This window comes from Durotheca rogersii (genome assembly GCF_024521655.1).
Source record: "Durotheca rogersii strain YMJ 92031201 chromosome Unknown GGS23scaffold_29, whole genome shotgun sequence".
Taxonomy (NCBI): Eukaryota; Fungi; Ascomycota; class Sordariomycetes; order Xylariales; family Xylariaceae; genus Durotheca; species Durotheca rogersii.
Window position 1 is genome coordinate 324,313 of NW_026251260.1, and position 15,351 is coordinate 339,663.

The following is a 15,351-nucleotide window of genomic DNA, read 5'->3' on the forward strand; positions in this document are numbered from 1 at the left end:
CCATACTTCCATCTATCTATCCGTGTTCGTAATGCCAACCCAAGAGGAATGGACGCGACATCTCGTCTTGTGTTGTCTAGATACCCACACCTACCCCATCGTCTTCGTCTAGCTGCTTGCCAGGAGACCCTCCGAAATGTCGGTCCCAACGCTTTTCGCCTGCCAAAAGTTCCATGGGAAGGGAAACATGCCGGAGCTATCTCGCCTCAGCTAGACGCGGGCCCAGCCTCGTCCCATCCCACCCCATGATATTCCCGCATCGGACTCCAAGCCGCCGCCGTCGACCCGGGGGGGCCTTACCTATTCCCAACCAAGCCCAACGCCCGTGGAATTCTTCGCAGCTGCCGAACCACATGAGTATACTAGCCAGGGCCAGGGAACCACTCGCCGCTCGAGGTGCGAACCTGTCTCGCTTCCCCTACCGTTACCTCATCGCTCGACCCCTCCCCCCCCCCCCCCCCAAGAAAGCTACTAAGAAAAATGTCTGCGCGAGAAAGCTAACTGGCGTTCGGTAAGCAAGCAAGCAGCTCTGGGCGTGCTCAGATCACTAATTCCCACGGGTAGTCCGAGTCGAAAGGTAGGGAGGTAGAGGTGGAGATGGTAACAATCCCTTAGATGCGCGAATTAACGCTGCGCGCACACGAGAGAAGGGAGATAGAGAGGCAGCGCAGGTCTACGGAGCGAGCAGCATCTCCAGCCGAGAGAAACACCTGCCCTCGCCCCTATCTTAGCTACCTCATTCCGGGCGAGACCTTCTCACAACTGCCCTCCCGCGCGCACACCACACGCGTAACAGACACGCGTTACCTACCTACCTCCCCACTACGCAGCATAGCGGCGCGATACTACCTATCTGAGCTCGACCTATGGATTGTATAACCTCTAACACGCTGATATACGGGAATAGCGCGATATGACGCGGTGTGGTGAGAGGTAGTGGGGTGGGTGGGCGGGTAGTAAGCATCAAGTAATCCGAGCCGTCGCTCCACTCTCTCGGACTCGTCCCACCAGTTAACCTCTGTCTCTATCTCTATCTCTGAGGGTGGCTAGCTGCTGCCCCCTAGTTTACCGCTGCTAGTAGTAGCTAAGAGCCCTGGCCCGCTGTCTCGGCGGGGATAGGGTTGGCATAAGCTAAGTCGACACCCTGCGATCCGAAGCTAACCACGTCTAGGGAGGGTCAGGTGTGTGCAAGTGCGGGATGGTGGACATAGAGTTGGGTAAGAGGGGCAGGGGGATAGGCGGGAAGGGGAAAATGTGTGTGAGTGTGTCTAAGTGGGTGTAGGTGTGTCTGGGTGAGGGTAGAGAGGGAAGACGGGCAGGCGAGAGAGGCGTCGCTTGGAGATTGCAATGTGTTCCACCCTGCGTATTCCCGCCTTCGCCCTTCACCCCTGACCCCTCACCCCTTACCCTATTTACCGCTTCGACCCAGCGCCACGGGTCGCGACTCGTAGCCGCAGCTGCTCTCTAACTGGGACGACCCTCGACGCCCTCTCCCGCCCGCCCGCAAGCCCGTCCGTCTCCGCGCCCGACGCCTAAGTGCTTACCTACCTCTTACACATATACACGCTTACTTACCTCTTGCCTACCTCTCAGGTACCCAGTGGCCCACGTCCTGCCTCCGCGTCGCCCTCTCCCTTCGCTAGCGAGTAAGCGAAGCGCATGGCGGCCCTGGGCAGCCAGCCGGCTGGGAGAGCGGTAACCTTAACCGTGGGAACAGCCGTGGGCGCGGGACGCAAGGGCAACAACGGAAACGGCAGATAATACGCCCGGTCCTAGGCCTCCAGCCCGGCTGCGTAGTTCTCGCCGGCCCCTCCGCCTTCAGGGGCTCTGTCCCGGTGCCCCTCTGCTTTGAGCTGCTGCCGCGCCGCAGCCGATGTCCGGCACCTACTCGTTCTTGCCCACCCGTCCCGTCAGCGGATGGCTTCTAGCACCAGCGTCGGCGCGCGCACTCCCGTCCCGCGCCGTCCTCGTAGGCCACCGAAACCCCCACCTACCTCCGCCTCCGAGTCGGCGGAGAGGCGAGAGGCGCGAGGGGAGCCCACCCGATCGACAGAGCCCGGCGACGGTAGCCCGCGTCACTCCCGCCGCGGACATCGATGAACTCGCCTTCGGGGCGCAGAGAGGCTGGGGGAGCGCGTGGAAAGGGATGCGGAAGGGGGGTGGACAGCTATCTTAGTAGCGTGCTCGCTCCGCCATGCTACGTGGGGCCGGATTTGACATTACAGACTAAGCGAAAAGAAGAGGATGTACGTAGGCTGGATAGATAAAAAGACAATGTAAAGTAGGAATGTACCGGATGCGTATCGCTCTACCTCTAGTTGTCTGGGTAGGTGACAAGGTGTCGAGGATGTAGGTAAGTATAATATCGAGGCTTACACGGCGGAAGCCAGAGATGGCCGAGAGGAAAAGGGGTCAGGGAATGAATAGGTAAACGAGGCCACGCTCGCGATAGTTTGTGTCTTATGGAATCTAACCACCAGATAATACAATAAGCCACGCAAGTGAAATTTACATCTTCCTGGGTAGTGGTACGCAAACAACACGTCCTCCTTGCCGGAAGGGCGGGGCCCCCCGTCTTCGTGATCTGGTCGGCCTTTTTACTTCGGTATACTATTATATATCCCCCGCTGACGAGGCCTTCCTTCTAGACTCAGCCTTTCCGGTCTCCCTACGAAGAAAACGGTCGGTTGATTAAAAAGACCCTGAGGTACTTTATAACCGTTACCGTTCAAAAAGTTTAAGTTGAAGATAAAATCTGTTTCTGTACCCTTAAAGTAAAGAGAAGGCGAAGTCTAACCTAGGGTCGTAGGCGGCCCGGACCTGTCAGAGGCGCGGATAGCCCTCAACCTCTCGAAGTGTCCCGCCTGGAAACACAGTATAGTTAAAGTATATCTAAGCGACGAATTGACGTGTAGAAAGGTTAGGTGATGCGATTTTTCTTACGGAAGAACCGGAGCAGGGCTCCATTGGGGCGGTAATCCGCGATCTAGACCGTCTAATACCCCGGACGATAAGTAGCTTCTAATATATTATTTGGTAGCTACTTGGTCGCTACGCACTGCCAAACTCTAGAAGCTACTGGTTCGAGCCCAGATACCGCCTTTTGTAAAAAGGTCCTTATAGGTGGTGCGTATATACCAATGCAGGTAAAACGACAGTAGTAAAGCGTACCTTGTATAAGGTCCTTTGTCTGCCCGGTGGATGGGGATAGGCGGTATCGTGTGATACCGGCGCGCGGGGGAGCGCACCTTGTAGCAGCGGTCGAGATCAGTAGGTTACTCAATGAAGGATAGGTTCGATTCCTACCAGCGCTACTTGGTAGTCTTCGTTATTTAGTTCATCTGCGTCGTGTACTTTTACCAAGGCTCTAGATACTTCATCTGACAAATGGCACCGGTTCCACGTGCCTCTGTAGCGGTGTTGTAGACAAGAGTTCTGCATCCGGTATTCTTTTGCCTTATTTAGTAGAGACTTCCACTTCATGCGGCTGTGCTTTTCGACCTTGATGCCCCTTGTGGTTAAGATTTCGCAGATCTTACCGTACCATTCCGATCTCAGCCACTTTCGTTGTTCAGCGTATGATCGACCGATTCTTGGTTCATCTAGCAGTTCAGACGCGTCCTTGTACGCGGTGTTCCTGGCCTGTGTTCCTAGTAGCGCTGGTTCGCAAGACAAGTGCATTATTCACCACGTAGCAACGGCGGCTCTCGTGCGCCGAACCTGATCCCTCACAGGCGGAGGGGAGGAAAGTACAAGGAGATCTCACAACCATTAGTTCGTAATGCCAACTAGTCGTGGGGTATCAGCTTCGGCATTTGGAAACTTCGGTTTGAGGCTCGGATGAGCAGGGTTGGGAAGGATGTTAGTCGAGATGCTCATACTTACTGGTGTCAATACGGGAAAATGCAACCTGAGGCAACGAATGCCTCTATCGCGGACTACGACTCGGGGGTAGTGCTCCCTTTCTCACTTAGCATGTTCATTGTGCATAGGGTAACGAGACGAAGGATAGCGAGGTAGAAGACCCAGAGATACAGGGGAAAGGAGGGAGAGATGGGGAGGGGATGAGGGCGATTCGGCTCAGTTCTGGTGACGTCTCGCAAGGCGTGGGCAATGCGTGAACCTCATCGTGGCTTCTTTGGGCAACAGCAAGCAAGAGAGCAGGTACATAATGCCGGGAAATAGATAGGAAGCCGTGACTGCCGAGGAAAGCTCAAAGTAGGCGGCTCGAAGAAGGAGTGACCGATATGGGGACGGGGCTCCTCGGTCCTTCCACGACATCACCTCCCAGCAGGTGCCTAAACCTACTGCGAGATGTCCCTCAGATAGGCATAGGTGTCGATAACAGTTCGGCCGGGAGTACTCGAGATCTCCGTGCAGGTGGTTAGCATTACGAGGAGGTCGATCCTTTTTCGGAGAGCAAATTCCCACTTAGGCAGTCGGTAGGAAATTGGACCAGCAAGCAAAAACTGGTTGCGGCTTATATGTACAGGTAGGTATAGGCAATTGCCTACAGGCAATTGCCTGTAGGCAAACTGGAATTCGGGAGTCGATTTAGGCACGGCACTCCTCCATCTGGCCAATCATCTTGCACGGTTCGAGAACGCGCGTCGAGGTTGTTAACTGCTGGCCAATCACGGCTCGCGCGCCGACCCGGCTGGGAAAGGGAAAATATGGGTGGCCTGCGAGGTACCTATGTACCTAAGTACCTGCCCAGGTCTTGCCTACCTCTACCTGATTGGCGAGACATCAGCGGTCACCTCCGACTGCCCCAGGCCTATTAACGGGCGCCGCGTGATAAGAATAGGTCGCCCCGATGCGAAGCCTCCTCCCCCTTTGCTGGGCGGTTTCGGGGGGCCTCCCCACCGCTATTACGGGGTGGTGGAAACGGACGGAGTCGAGAGTGCGCATGCTGCGAACCAACAACGCTCAAATGTCTATAGTAAAAACTATGGACATGCGCAGTAAGGAGGTATACCTCCGTCAAGAGGGAGGCACCTATAGGTAGTACACCTAACACATACCTAGGAATACGTGCCTCTAGGCTAGGCAGGTCCCTCAGATGGACAGGCAGGTAGGTAATTTGCCGACTCGGTTCGTGAAGGGCAATTCGCCGTGAGTCCTCGAGAATTCCTACCTACCTACCCAATCGAACCTATTCGCCCCGTCTGAATTACCTACCCATACCAAGGCATAGCGCGACACCGCACCACGATGCCGCCCAAGCTACCAGAGCCGCAGCGAAACGCCCTGCGCCGCCCTCCTGTCCTGCCCGATTAGGAAGGGCAGATCCCCCGCGCGACTGGGTCCAGCATCCGCCGCCGCCGCCGAGTTGAGTGCCCCATCCCCTGTCGGCGTGTGCCCTGCGCGCCATCTTATTCCATCCGATCGCCTCGTCTCCCCCCCCCCCCCCCCTCTTCTCCAAGGGGGAATTTCCCCTTTCCTACGGCATGCGGTACTGGCATGCCGATATCCGTTGCATACAGCACCAACGCAGTGCTGCCTCCGCCGCGTAGAGTTGCAGCCGTGGGTATCATCTATATACCAATGTGCTATGCAATATACCTACATACCTACCTCTTCAGCTCACCACCCTTGCGCGCGCCCCGGGCCTCAGGGTAAGGCCAGGAACGAATCCAGAAGGTCTCATCTCCCGTTCGGGCGACCCGCCCACATGCTGCGACCGCGTGCTGGCAACGGAGCTGTTTCTTCGATATTTTTGATCGCCGAGTCTCGCGACCCTGTCCGCTTCCCCCTCCTAACCCCCCCCCCCCCCCTGGTCATTCCTCCCAATGTTTCTCCCCGTCGGCCCTGGCGTCTGGTCCTCATTCGCGAATGCTCCCCGCGCGCTCATGTGAACATGCTAGGTATTTAACACATGGTCGTCCGCTCGTTGCCTTCTCAAGGGTTTACGATGGATTCGCGTTGAAATCGGGGCAGGCACCATCAGACTTGCGCTTCTCGAGTTTGCCTAATATCGATAGATTTGCTGATCTTTATTCTTTGGTTGTTTCTTGCCTTTCGGTCCAACCTCGTGTACCCACTCGCGGCGATAGCAACTTGCGGAACGTTGGAAAAAAAAGAAAAAAAAAGAACAGAAGAGGTCATTTTTACGAAGATGCGCTGTACCGCTCTCTCGGCCGCCCTCTTCGCGGCGGGGTCCCTCGCGGCCAACTGCAACGGCCGCGCCGAGCTGTGCGACCGGAAATACAGCGAGGTCTCCTTCATCGGGTCCCACAACGCGCCCTTCGTCGGCTTCGGCCCGGCAGACAACCAGTTCGTCTCGGTGACGGAGCAGCTGGACCTGGGCGTGCGCTTCCTGACGGGGCAGACGCAGGAGAAGAGGGGGAACCCGCAGATGTGCCACACCTCGTGCTTCCTCGAGGACGCCGGCCCGCTCAAGGACTACCTCGGCGAGGTGAAGAGCTGGATCGACGGGCACGAAAACGAGGTGGTCACGCTGCTCATCACCAACGGCGACGCCATCGACATCAACAAGTTCGCCGACGCCTTCAAGTCGAGCGGCCTCGACCGCTACGTCTTCACGCCCGACCGCAAGCTCGGCCTCAAGGACTGGCCCACGCTTGGCGAGCTGATCTCGAGCGGCAAGCGCGTCATCGTCTTCATGGGTACGTACAACAGAGAACATGGCGGGGAGCACAGGCGCGGCGGGAACTGACAGGAGGGTGCGTCGCAGACTACAACATGGACACGTCCAAGGTGCCGTACATCCTGGACGAGTTCGCGTACTACTTCGAGACGCCGTTCAGCCCGACCGAGGACAACTTCGTGCAGTGCGACATCGACCGGCCGGGCCAGGTGTCGGCGGACGACCGCATGTTCCTGGCGAACCACAACCTCAACATCGAGATCTTCAAGGGCCTGCTGATCCCCGACCCGCTGCACGCCCGCGACACGAACTCGATCGAGTCCATCTCGGAGCAGACCGAGATCTGCAAGAAGAACTACGGCCGCAACCCCAACGTGGTGCTGGTGAGTGCAAAACTGACGACGAGAAGAGAAGGGGGGAAATGGCTAACGCGTTCGCCGCAGCTCGACTTTGTCAACGTCGGAGACACGATCAAGACCCAGGACCACCTCAACGGCTTCTAGACGCGCCGGGGGCAGCTAAGCTGTCCGGCCCCGCTGTCTCGCACCCGCGAAGCAGCATGGCATATTACCTATCACCACGGGCACCCGATATCGCGCATCTCATGCCATCTTTCTTCTCGTATATATTCCTTGAGACTACTTTTATTTGCGGCTTGTCCTTCCACGCGACGTCTGAGACGATGATGGGGATTGATTTCTGGGCGTTTGTGTTGATGGGATGATTGACGGGTTCCAGAAGCGGAGAGGGAGAGAGAGCACTGCATACCTGGCTAGAGCATAATTGGAAGATAGCTCTTAGAAAGTACCTAGCGGGAAATGAATTTTGGATTTCTACCTGACGGGCCGAGACGCGGTGACTTACACGGTACCTACGGCCCAGCAACCCACGGCGGCTATACTTGTCTGTTTAGGTGCCTACTGGTCGGTTAGTTACAGGTTACAGTGCACACTGTACCTACCTACATCTACCTAGAGGTAGGTACCCCAGACAGCCTATTTGCATATCACGCATACCTTACAGCAACAGTTTGCCGTGCTGGTGTTTGCAAGTTGCCCAGGGCAGGCTTAAACTCATTGCGCCTCCCTTCACGTCGTCTCGTTTGACGTGCACTTTTCCACCCACAAAATGAGAAGATAGAAAACCACCACTTCCCTCCCCCAAAACACTTACTCCATTCTCAAATCGCACATCTCGCAATATCAACCATTGCAGCGTCAACCCTCCTCCTCTCCCCGCCCTAAACCGGCTCTGTTCTGCCTACCACGGCATCACAGCACGATAGACTCCTCCATCGTGCGATGTACCACTACCGAGGAGCGTTCCCAAACAATTAATCATACCTCTAGGGACTTTCTCGAGGTACACTGGTACCATACCTGTATGTGTGGCTCATAACGATTGTATGCCTATTAATCACAGCCGCAAATGTCTCTCGTCAAGACTCCGCCCGGATCGAGAATGAGAGGCAGAGCAGACGCCGCGGGCTTCGGCTGCGCGGTTATGAAGACTCCCGAGTCTTTAGGAGGAGCTAGACAGAGACATGAGATGGTGGCATTCTGCATCGGATCATTGAGTGAAGATTCTACTTCTCGCGAAGTTTGACCGCCGTCGCCGCCTGGCCGTCTCGGAGAAGTGAGATAACCGCGAGAAAAGCAGCCTTCGAAATCAACCTGGCCTTGAGCCCTAGGACACCGATCGGCCAGCCGCCTCGTCGACAGTACCAGAAACCACCTCACCAGGAGCCCATCCTCCTCTATTGTCTTCACGATACATACGGATTCCGCGGACCCGGAACGCAGCCTCGACAACCCCCGAGTTCACAAAGTCGCACTTCGCTGTAGTATTTTACGTGCCCAGGGAACGTCGAGTGTATAGCATGGGCACGATCAACGGGGCACTCGATAGAGTAAGATTCGCCCTTGGACAGTTGAAGAGAGGGTGGGAAGCCGGATTCGCAACCCAGTACAGCCCATGTACCCGTGCCATATGTCCCTCCTGGAACAACAAGATGGGACGACGTGCGGAAAAAACAGCGAAGCGCTCGTTCCGGAGCGACACGACGTGGGCCACCGCCTACAGCGCACCATTAGTGCGTACCCGCCAAACCGATTTTCGCAAATTGATTTTCCGCTCTCTTTCACATCGTCCGACACTCACCCTCTCAAATAGTGCCTGCGTTCAGGTACGGTAGAGCGTTTCCATCGCCCGGAATGCCATCGCCAATCTCTGGCGGCTGTCCCCCAGCAGGCAGTCCAAGAGACCAACGACTCGCCTGGAGGCCAGATCGACCAGCCGGGTCCCATTAGTCAGAATGACCAGACTCCCCAGAAGTTTCTATGGAGCTTTCGTCTGACGAACCCTCTCCTGAGGACGACGAAGGGACCGACAACCGCGAGGAACAGGTCGAGGTCAACGACGACGGAGATGGGGACTATCATAAAGGGGATGAGGAGAGCCACGAGAAAGAGGAGGCGGCGCATTGACACTGTCGTTCAGACTTCTCCTCCTCCTCAACCTGCTGGGCCTGCAAGAGGAGGATGTTGTAACTAGCGTCCCCGAGCTGCAGTACGTTCAAGATTAGATCAGGCTAGCTTGGCTAATTAGCTCATCGGATCGATCTTGCACACGATACCTACCCCCCGGTGGAATGCGCAGTGCGACAGACGCAAATCTACACACCGGTGCCGAGGTTGGGGACGCGAGATCGTGGAGTTGCTGAGCTTGACATGGGGATTGTCGAATGAGGCTATCGAGAACGGTGGTGGCTGGGCGAGAAGTTGTCGGCCGAGGGAGGGCGTCTTCATATTATACCCATGCACTGATACGTACCGAGCTACGTATAATTTCACGAGTGAAGTCCTGATAGTTGCGATACGTAACCCTAACTAGCAGAGATGGACAGTACCAAATGACCAAACCGGCGGATTCCCGGTAAGGTCACTTGCATGATGACGCCTCTTTGCGGCGGCGGACAGTTAGACGGCAGATACAGGTAGAGGGTAAAAAACCAGGGATATAGAAGAGGGCAGACGTGCTGAAAATACGGTTAGGTAGCCAATCGAACCTGAAACACGGCCGGGAGGTGGCGACGCGACTGGCTACGGCAGGTCTTTGGTTCCGAATATAGTACCTAGAGCCTAGGGCTGACGCGGTTTCAGGTATTTTCTGCGTCGGTTGAAGGAACCCGTCCTCCACGAACGAGACGTCACATATACCAAAGTCGAGCTGGGCGCGGCCTCTCGCTAGCTTAGCTAGCATGCGATCAAAATTGAGCCTGTAGGCACTCTACACAGGGTGATTCTAGGTACCTAGGTAGGTAGCCAACTTGCGGTGCATGTGCTAACCTATAGGGTAGGACGGGTGTGCAGGTATACCTAGGTAAGCAGGTAACCCGCCCGCACACTTTCACCGAGGGGGCTATCTGTAGGTAGATGTCCGACTTCGAGCCCAACCGGGCAGCGAGATGCTGTTCGAGATGTAAAGAGGATGATATGTGAAATAGGTAGCCCTACAGAAATACGACGGCGGTTCGCGCCCGTCCGTCCCCCCTCTTCATCTCCCCCCCGCAGCCATTCAGACGGCGGAATCCGGCCCCTGCCGCTGCAGAATGTTTCGCCCTCTGCGCAGGCCACCAGGAGCCAGCCAATCCGCATCGCGCACGGGCGCCATGGCGGTTAAAAATAGGTAGGACCTCGCCGACTTACCTAACCAGCCTTCTTATCGACCGTGCTTAGGTACCTACGTGGGCGGTTGTTCGTTCGTAGTTGTCAACAGAGGAAGGAAAAAGAAAAAAAAAAAAAAAGAGAGAGAGAGAGAGAGAGAGAGAGAGAGAGAGAGAGAGAGAGAGAGAGAGAGAGAGAGAGAGAGAGAGAGAGAGAGAGAGCAGAAGGGAGCGAGACGCGAAGCAGAGGAGTAATGGGTAGGAAATGAAGAGAGATTTAAATGAAAGCAAGAGAGGAAGGGAGAAACAGGAAGGGAGAAAGAGAACGCGAACCGGGCAGAAACACGGCAGCGCCTATTCCCTTACCTAACCCCCCCTCTCCCCCTACCCCGACCCCGGATCTCCCGACCCAATCGAGCGGTCCCGCACCCCCGCCCGCCGACGCGCGCGCGCGGCTACCTCCTCTGCCCTCCTCGCGGGGACGCATCTGCGGTTCCCGGCAGCCAATGGGCCCGCGTCGCTGCGTCGCCTGGGGCGCCGCCGCTGCTGATCGCTACCTACGTAGGTACTACTCTCGCTGCTGGACGATGGGTGCGCAGGTAGGCGGGTGAGCAGAGTGGGGATGCGTGTCTGGGGAAGCGCCGCGTAGGGCAGGGACGGCGCGCGCTTGCGTAGGCATGTGTGCGCGTGTGGTCCGCGGCGACGGGCGGTGCGTGAAGGTGAAGAAGAAGAGGACGAGGGAGATGGCAGTGCCTAGGAGGTAGGAGAGGGGATAAATACGCGGCCAGGTAGGCTGACTTTTCCGCTCCCCAAGCTGTCTATTAAGCCGTCTTCTCCTTTGTTTCTGTCCTCGTATCTACCCTTGCCCCGGGTCTCTCGTAAGGTAGCTAGCGCACTGGACAGGAGAGGAGCGTTGGCTATACCTGCTTGCCTAATACTTCTATCTAATACCTGAGGTGCCTGTCAACTTAGTCTATTCTCTATTGGTGTTGCTATTTTTCCCTCTTTCTTTTCCCTCGAGACGTCGCACGTAACCAGCATACCTTGGCCATACCCTTTCCCCCGGTACCAGAATATCCGGAGACATGAAGACGTGTAATATACTCAGCCAGCTTGGTCTGGCTGTCCTAATTAGTATGCCCTTCCCCCTTCCTTCCCGACAGGAACCCACAGCTAACCTACCGCAGGCCTTTCCCTCTTCACCACGGTATCGCGTGCGCAGGCCGCTCGAAATACCTCCTCTTCCCCCAATGCCGGGACGGCCGCGGGCTCGGTCTTTATCACGCCGACGCGGAACCTCGCCTTCGCGCTCAACGTGCCGGATGACTCTGCCACGGATCTGTACTTCTCGTTAATGATCCCCATGGGCGTAAGCTGGGGTGCCGTGGGGCTGGGGTCGGACAGGATGGCGGGCGCGCTGGTGCTCGTAGCGTACCCCTCGGCATCCGGGCAGAACGTGACGCTGTCACCGCGCCTCGCTTTCGGCCACTCGGAGCCCGAGCCCGCGCCCGAGATCGAGGTCGAGGCCTTGCCGGGCACGGGGCTCGACGCCAACGGCACCACGTACGTCTTCCACGGGCGCTGCGCCAACTGCCGCGTCTGGCCCGGCGGCAGCGTCGACGTCGCCAGCGCCGCCCAGAGCATGCTCTACGCCACCGGCCAGTCCGGCAACTACCTCAAGAGCGACGCGGTCGACGCCCCGCTGCGCATGCACTCCACCTACGGCACCTTCACCCTCGACATGGTCCGCGCGACGGGACCCGCCGGCGTCCCCGCCGTCGACAGGTCCGCGGACAGCCCGCTCGTCAGCACGACGCAGGGCCTGGCGAAGGAGGGCAAGCGGGACGTCGCGGCGCTGGCGCACGCCGTCATCATGTGCCTCGTCTTCGCGGGGCTGTACCCCTTCGGCATGTTCGTCCTGCGGCTCGGCAACTGGGTCCGCTGGCACGGCGTCAACCAGGCGCTCGCGCTCGTCTTCGTCGTCGTCGGCTCGAGCCTCGGGTTCGCCATCAGCGGGTCTTACAACAGGGTAAGTTGGCGCGCGCGCGCCGCGTCCGGCGGGAAAGGAGGTCGTCGGAGCGCTGGCTGACGCTGTGTCCGCAGTCCAGGAAGTTCAACACCGCCCACCAGGCCATCGGCCTGCTCGTCTTCCTCTTCACCTTCGTGCAGTTCGCCCTGGGCTTCCTGCACCACCGCAACTTCAGCAAGACGAAGCAGCCGACCAAGATGGCGCCCGTGCACGTCTGGCTGGGCCGCGCGATCCTCCTCTTTGGCGTCATCAACGGCTTTCTGTGAGCCCCCCCCTCCCCCTTCTCCTTTCATCTCTCCAGACCTCGTCTAGCCAAAAAAAGTACTAACCGCTCTCTCTCTCTCTCCGCAGCGGCTTCCCGCTCGCCCAGGCGTCCCAGTACAGCTACGTCCTCGCCGGCCTGATCCTGTTCGTCTTCCCGGCCCTGATCCTCGTCCTCGTCACCAAGAAGTTCATCCAGAAGCGGTGGAGCCGGAGCAAGGGCTCCCCGTCCGAGGCCGCCGGGTACGCGATGGAGCCCTGGCAGCCGCCGGCCGGCGCCCAGGGCCTGCCCGGGCAGAACGCGAGCTTGCCCCCCAGCAGCTCCTACCGCCCGCACCACACACCGGCCGCGCGGCCCGACCTGAGCCCGCAGCAGAACGCGCGGGAGTACGTGTGAGAGCGCGGAGGGGGGGGAAGGGCGGAAGGGGGAGTGCGGCGGGTGGGATTTGGAGCTAGAGGTGCATCGTTTCGGCGTTTTATACGGTGCACTATTAGTGCGTACCCGACAAAACGATTTTCGCGAATTAAAAATCGACCGAAACGTAAAAATGGAGCCACCTTATTGAGCTTCTATAAAAGTCATCAACTTCATTTACATATTACTAAATCAATTAAAGATATATACTTAAGCGGATTCAATACTTGAATAAACGAATAATCATTCTATAAATAAATATAGTTAATTCATTACGTAATATTTTATTTCAAGGACCAAGAGTAGTTAAATATCATTACTTTTATAAAACCCATTAACCTTTATTATATATATTAGCGTTAATAGAAATGATGGAATTAAAATTATTCATTATTAAAATAAACAAATGCTTAATTAATAAGTAAATGAAATTTATTATTTATAGAATAAGGCTCGAATAATTCTACTTCGCAGAATTATTTAAGCTTATTTTTAATGTAAACGCTATAAATAATAACCTATCCGGAGGATAGAGAGATATAGAAAGTATACTTAGTTTATTTAATAATGATTTTTAGAGCTACGAACTTTATTTATTATAGAAAACCCAGAAAACGTAAGAAATTATATATAGAAAACTTATAGTTTATACGAAACTATCTTTTATAAATTCGAAACTAGTTTAAATTTTTATGTTAACGCATATTATATCAAGTAAAGCATATATTATTTACGATAAAAAACGTATATAGTGAAACGAATTTAAAAAGAATAAAACATAAAAGAAATCTGGTATAGAAAAAAAAAGTTTTAACGGTAAAATTACGTAGGTATGTAATTTCTATATTAAAAAGGTCGCTATGTCTAATAAAACTACGAAACCTTTAAACTTATATCTTCATTACTTCTTTCTACATTTCTTTTCTGCTTTTTTTTACATACTGTAGTAGTGCGGTAGATCTAGGCTACCCACCCTTTTCGATATATATTTATATGGGTCACGTACTTATATTTTTATTAGTTAGACTTAGACTTATAGGTATTACGACCTAATAGCTATTTACTCGTTTCTTGCTATGCCTCTTCTCGCTATCCTCGTTACCTTCCTTTTCTAGTTCCCTTTTTTAGCTACCGTTTTTAGCTGGCCGATTAACCGATTATAGCTATTTGCAGCTATAATCTAGGTTTAATCGACACTAGGCCAGTTATTAGTAGTTAGATAATTTTTGTGCCTCCATTATAGCGTGCCTACGCTGCTTCTGTTTAATGGCGACTACCTAGTAACTCGTCTGCAACCTTACCTTAGCCTTAGGAGCGACCTTTTAGACGACCGTTTTTACAGTTAATAGGTTTAGGATACGTCGATTAGGAGATCCCCCGAGCCTCGTTTAATTAGGAGCTATTTTCGTAGCTCCAGAGCCGTTTTCGTAGCTTTTGGTATGAATTTTTAGGTGGCTAGATCAACAGGGAGGGCAGATAACCATGGCGACCATCTCAACAACCTACGCCCTCCTATTAGCTTTTGATCAGCTTACCTGAAAGCTCGCTCGCCGATTAGTGGATCTATCTTATCCTCGTTTCTTAGTTATCTCTTTTGAAGGAGATATTGTCCGTTTTTGTCTGGTTTCGCCTTTGTTTTTACCAGTGCCTAGATGGCAGTTTTTCTCAGTTGACCTGACTCCGTTACCGCCACCACCCCCCCCCCCCCTTTTATAACAATAACCTCGTACGCGCTTGAAGGCATTCGTTCTTTACCGATTAGTTTATTTTAATTACCAGAGGCTTGCCGATAGCTCGATTGCCCTTATTTTATTCCTTCTAGCTAGATACGGCACCTGGGGAGGTTTCTCCTTAACCGATAGGTGCTACGATGCCCTTAATTACTATAAGAAGATACCGATATACCTTATACCTACGAACCTGATCGGAGACCTACCGATTAGCATAAAAGACCTATAGACGATACCGATACCAACGAATTAAATATGATATTAAATAAGATAGCCTAGAAATAGTTATAGAATAGGAACGGTTATAGGATAATGCCCGGAGACCCCTCTTGTCGCCCTTACCAATATGTAGTTAGTAGGAAGAGCCTAGAGAGCCTCAAGAACTACGTATAGGGGAGGGATCGAGGGTTAAGGAAAGCTTGGTAGATGTTGCCGGACGAATATAGGAACGGTTATACGAGAATAGTTAGGAAACGGGCCTTGAATAGGATATATTACGTTAGTTTATAGGATTAAGATTAAATGGAAAAGATCGGTAAAAGATAGTTATGGACGAGAAGGACGGAGATTACGTTATATCGTATAGGGATTATTTCTTTCGTTTCTTATAAGAGCTACGCTTGTTTTACCTACCCGTTATAG

The 15,351-nt window shown here is 54.4% G+C and overlaps 2 protein-coding genes across 2 annotated transcripts; both read left to right on the forward strand.

The window, feature by feature from the left end:
- Positions 1 to 6,118: 6,118 nt before the first annotated feature.
- Positions 6,119 to 7,113, forward strand: GGS23DRAFT_600145 (PLC-like phosphodiesterase; the record flags this gene model as incomplete). The annotated part of the gene is made up of 3 exons (XM_051519022.1): positions 6,119 to 6,629; positions 6,698 to 6,993; positions 7,054 to 7,113. 3 exons carry the CDS (start codon positions 6,119 to 6,121, stop codon positions 7,111 to 7,113), a joined length of 867 nt encoding a protein of 288 aa, XP_051368475.1.
- Positions 7,114 to 10,691: 3,578 nt separating this feature from the next.
- GGS23DRAFT_584364 (putative iron reductase domain protein) lies at positions 10,692 to 12,984 on the forward strand. Its single transcript, XM_051517323.1, has 4 exons — positions 10,692 to 11,408; positions 11,462 to 12,303; positions 12,378 to 12,565; positions 12,655 to 12,984. Exons 1-4 carry the CDS (start codon positions 11,360 to 11,362, stop codon positions 12,959 to 12,961), a joined length of 1,386 nt encoding a protein of 461 aa, XP_051368476.1. The 5' UTR covers positions 10,692 to 11,359; the 3' UTR covers positions 12,962 to 12,984.
- Positions 12,985 to 15,351: the final 2,367 nt, after the last annotated feature.

What these genes read in the sequence shown, in the direction of transcription:
- GGS23DRAFT_584364 (XM_051517323.1), top strand. Translation starts at nt 11,360, where the DNA reads ATGAAGACGTGTAATATACTCAGCCAGCTTGGTCTGGCTGTCCTAATT. An exon ending in TGGTCTGGCTGTCCTAATTA is followed by an intron (nt 11,409 to 11,461) that starts GTATGCCCTTCC and finishes AACCTACCGCAG; the next exon opens with GCCTTTCCCTCTTCACCACG. An exon ending in GGCGTCATCAACGGCTTTCT is followed by an intron (nt 12,566 to 12,654) that starts GTGAGCCCCCCC and finishes CTCTCTCCGCAG; the next exon opens with CGGCTTCCCGCTCGCCCAGG.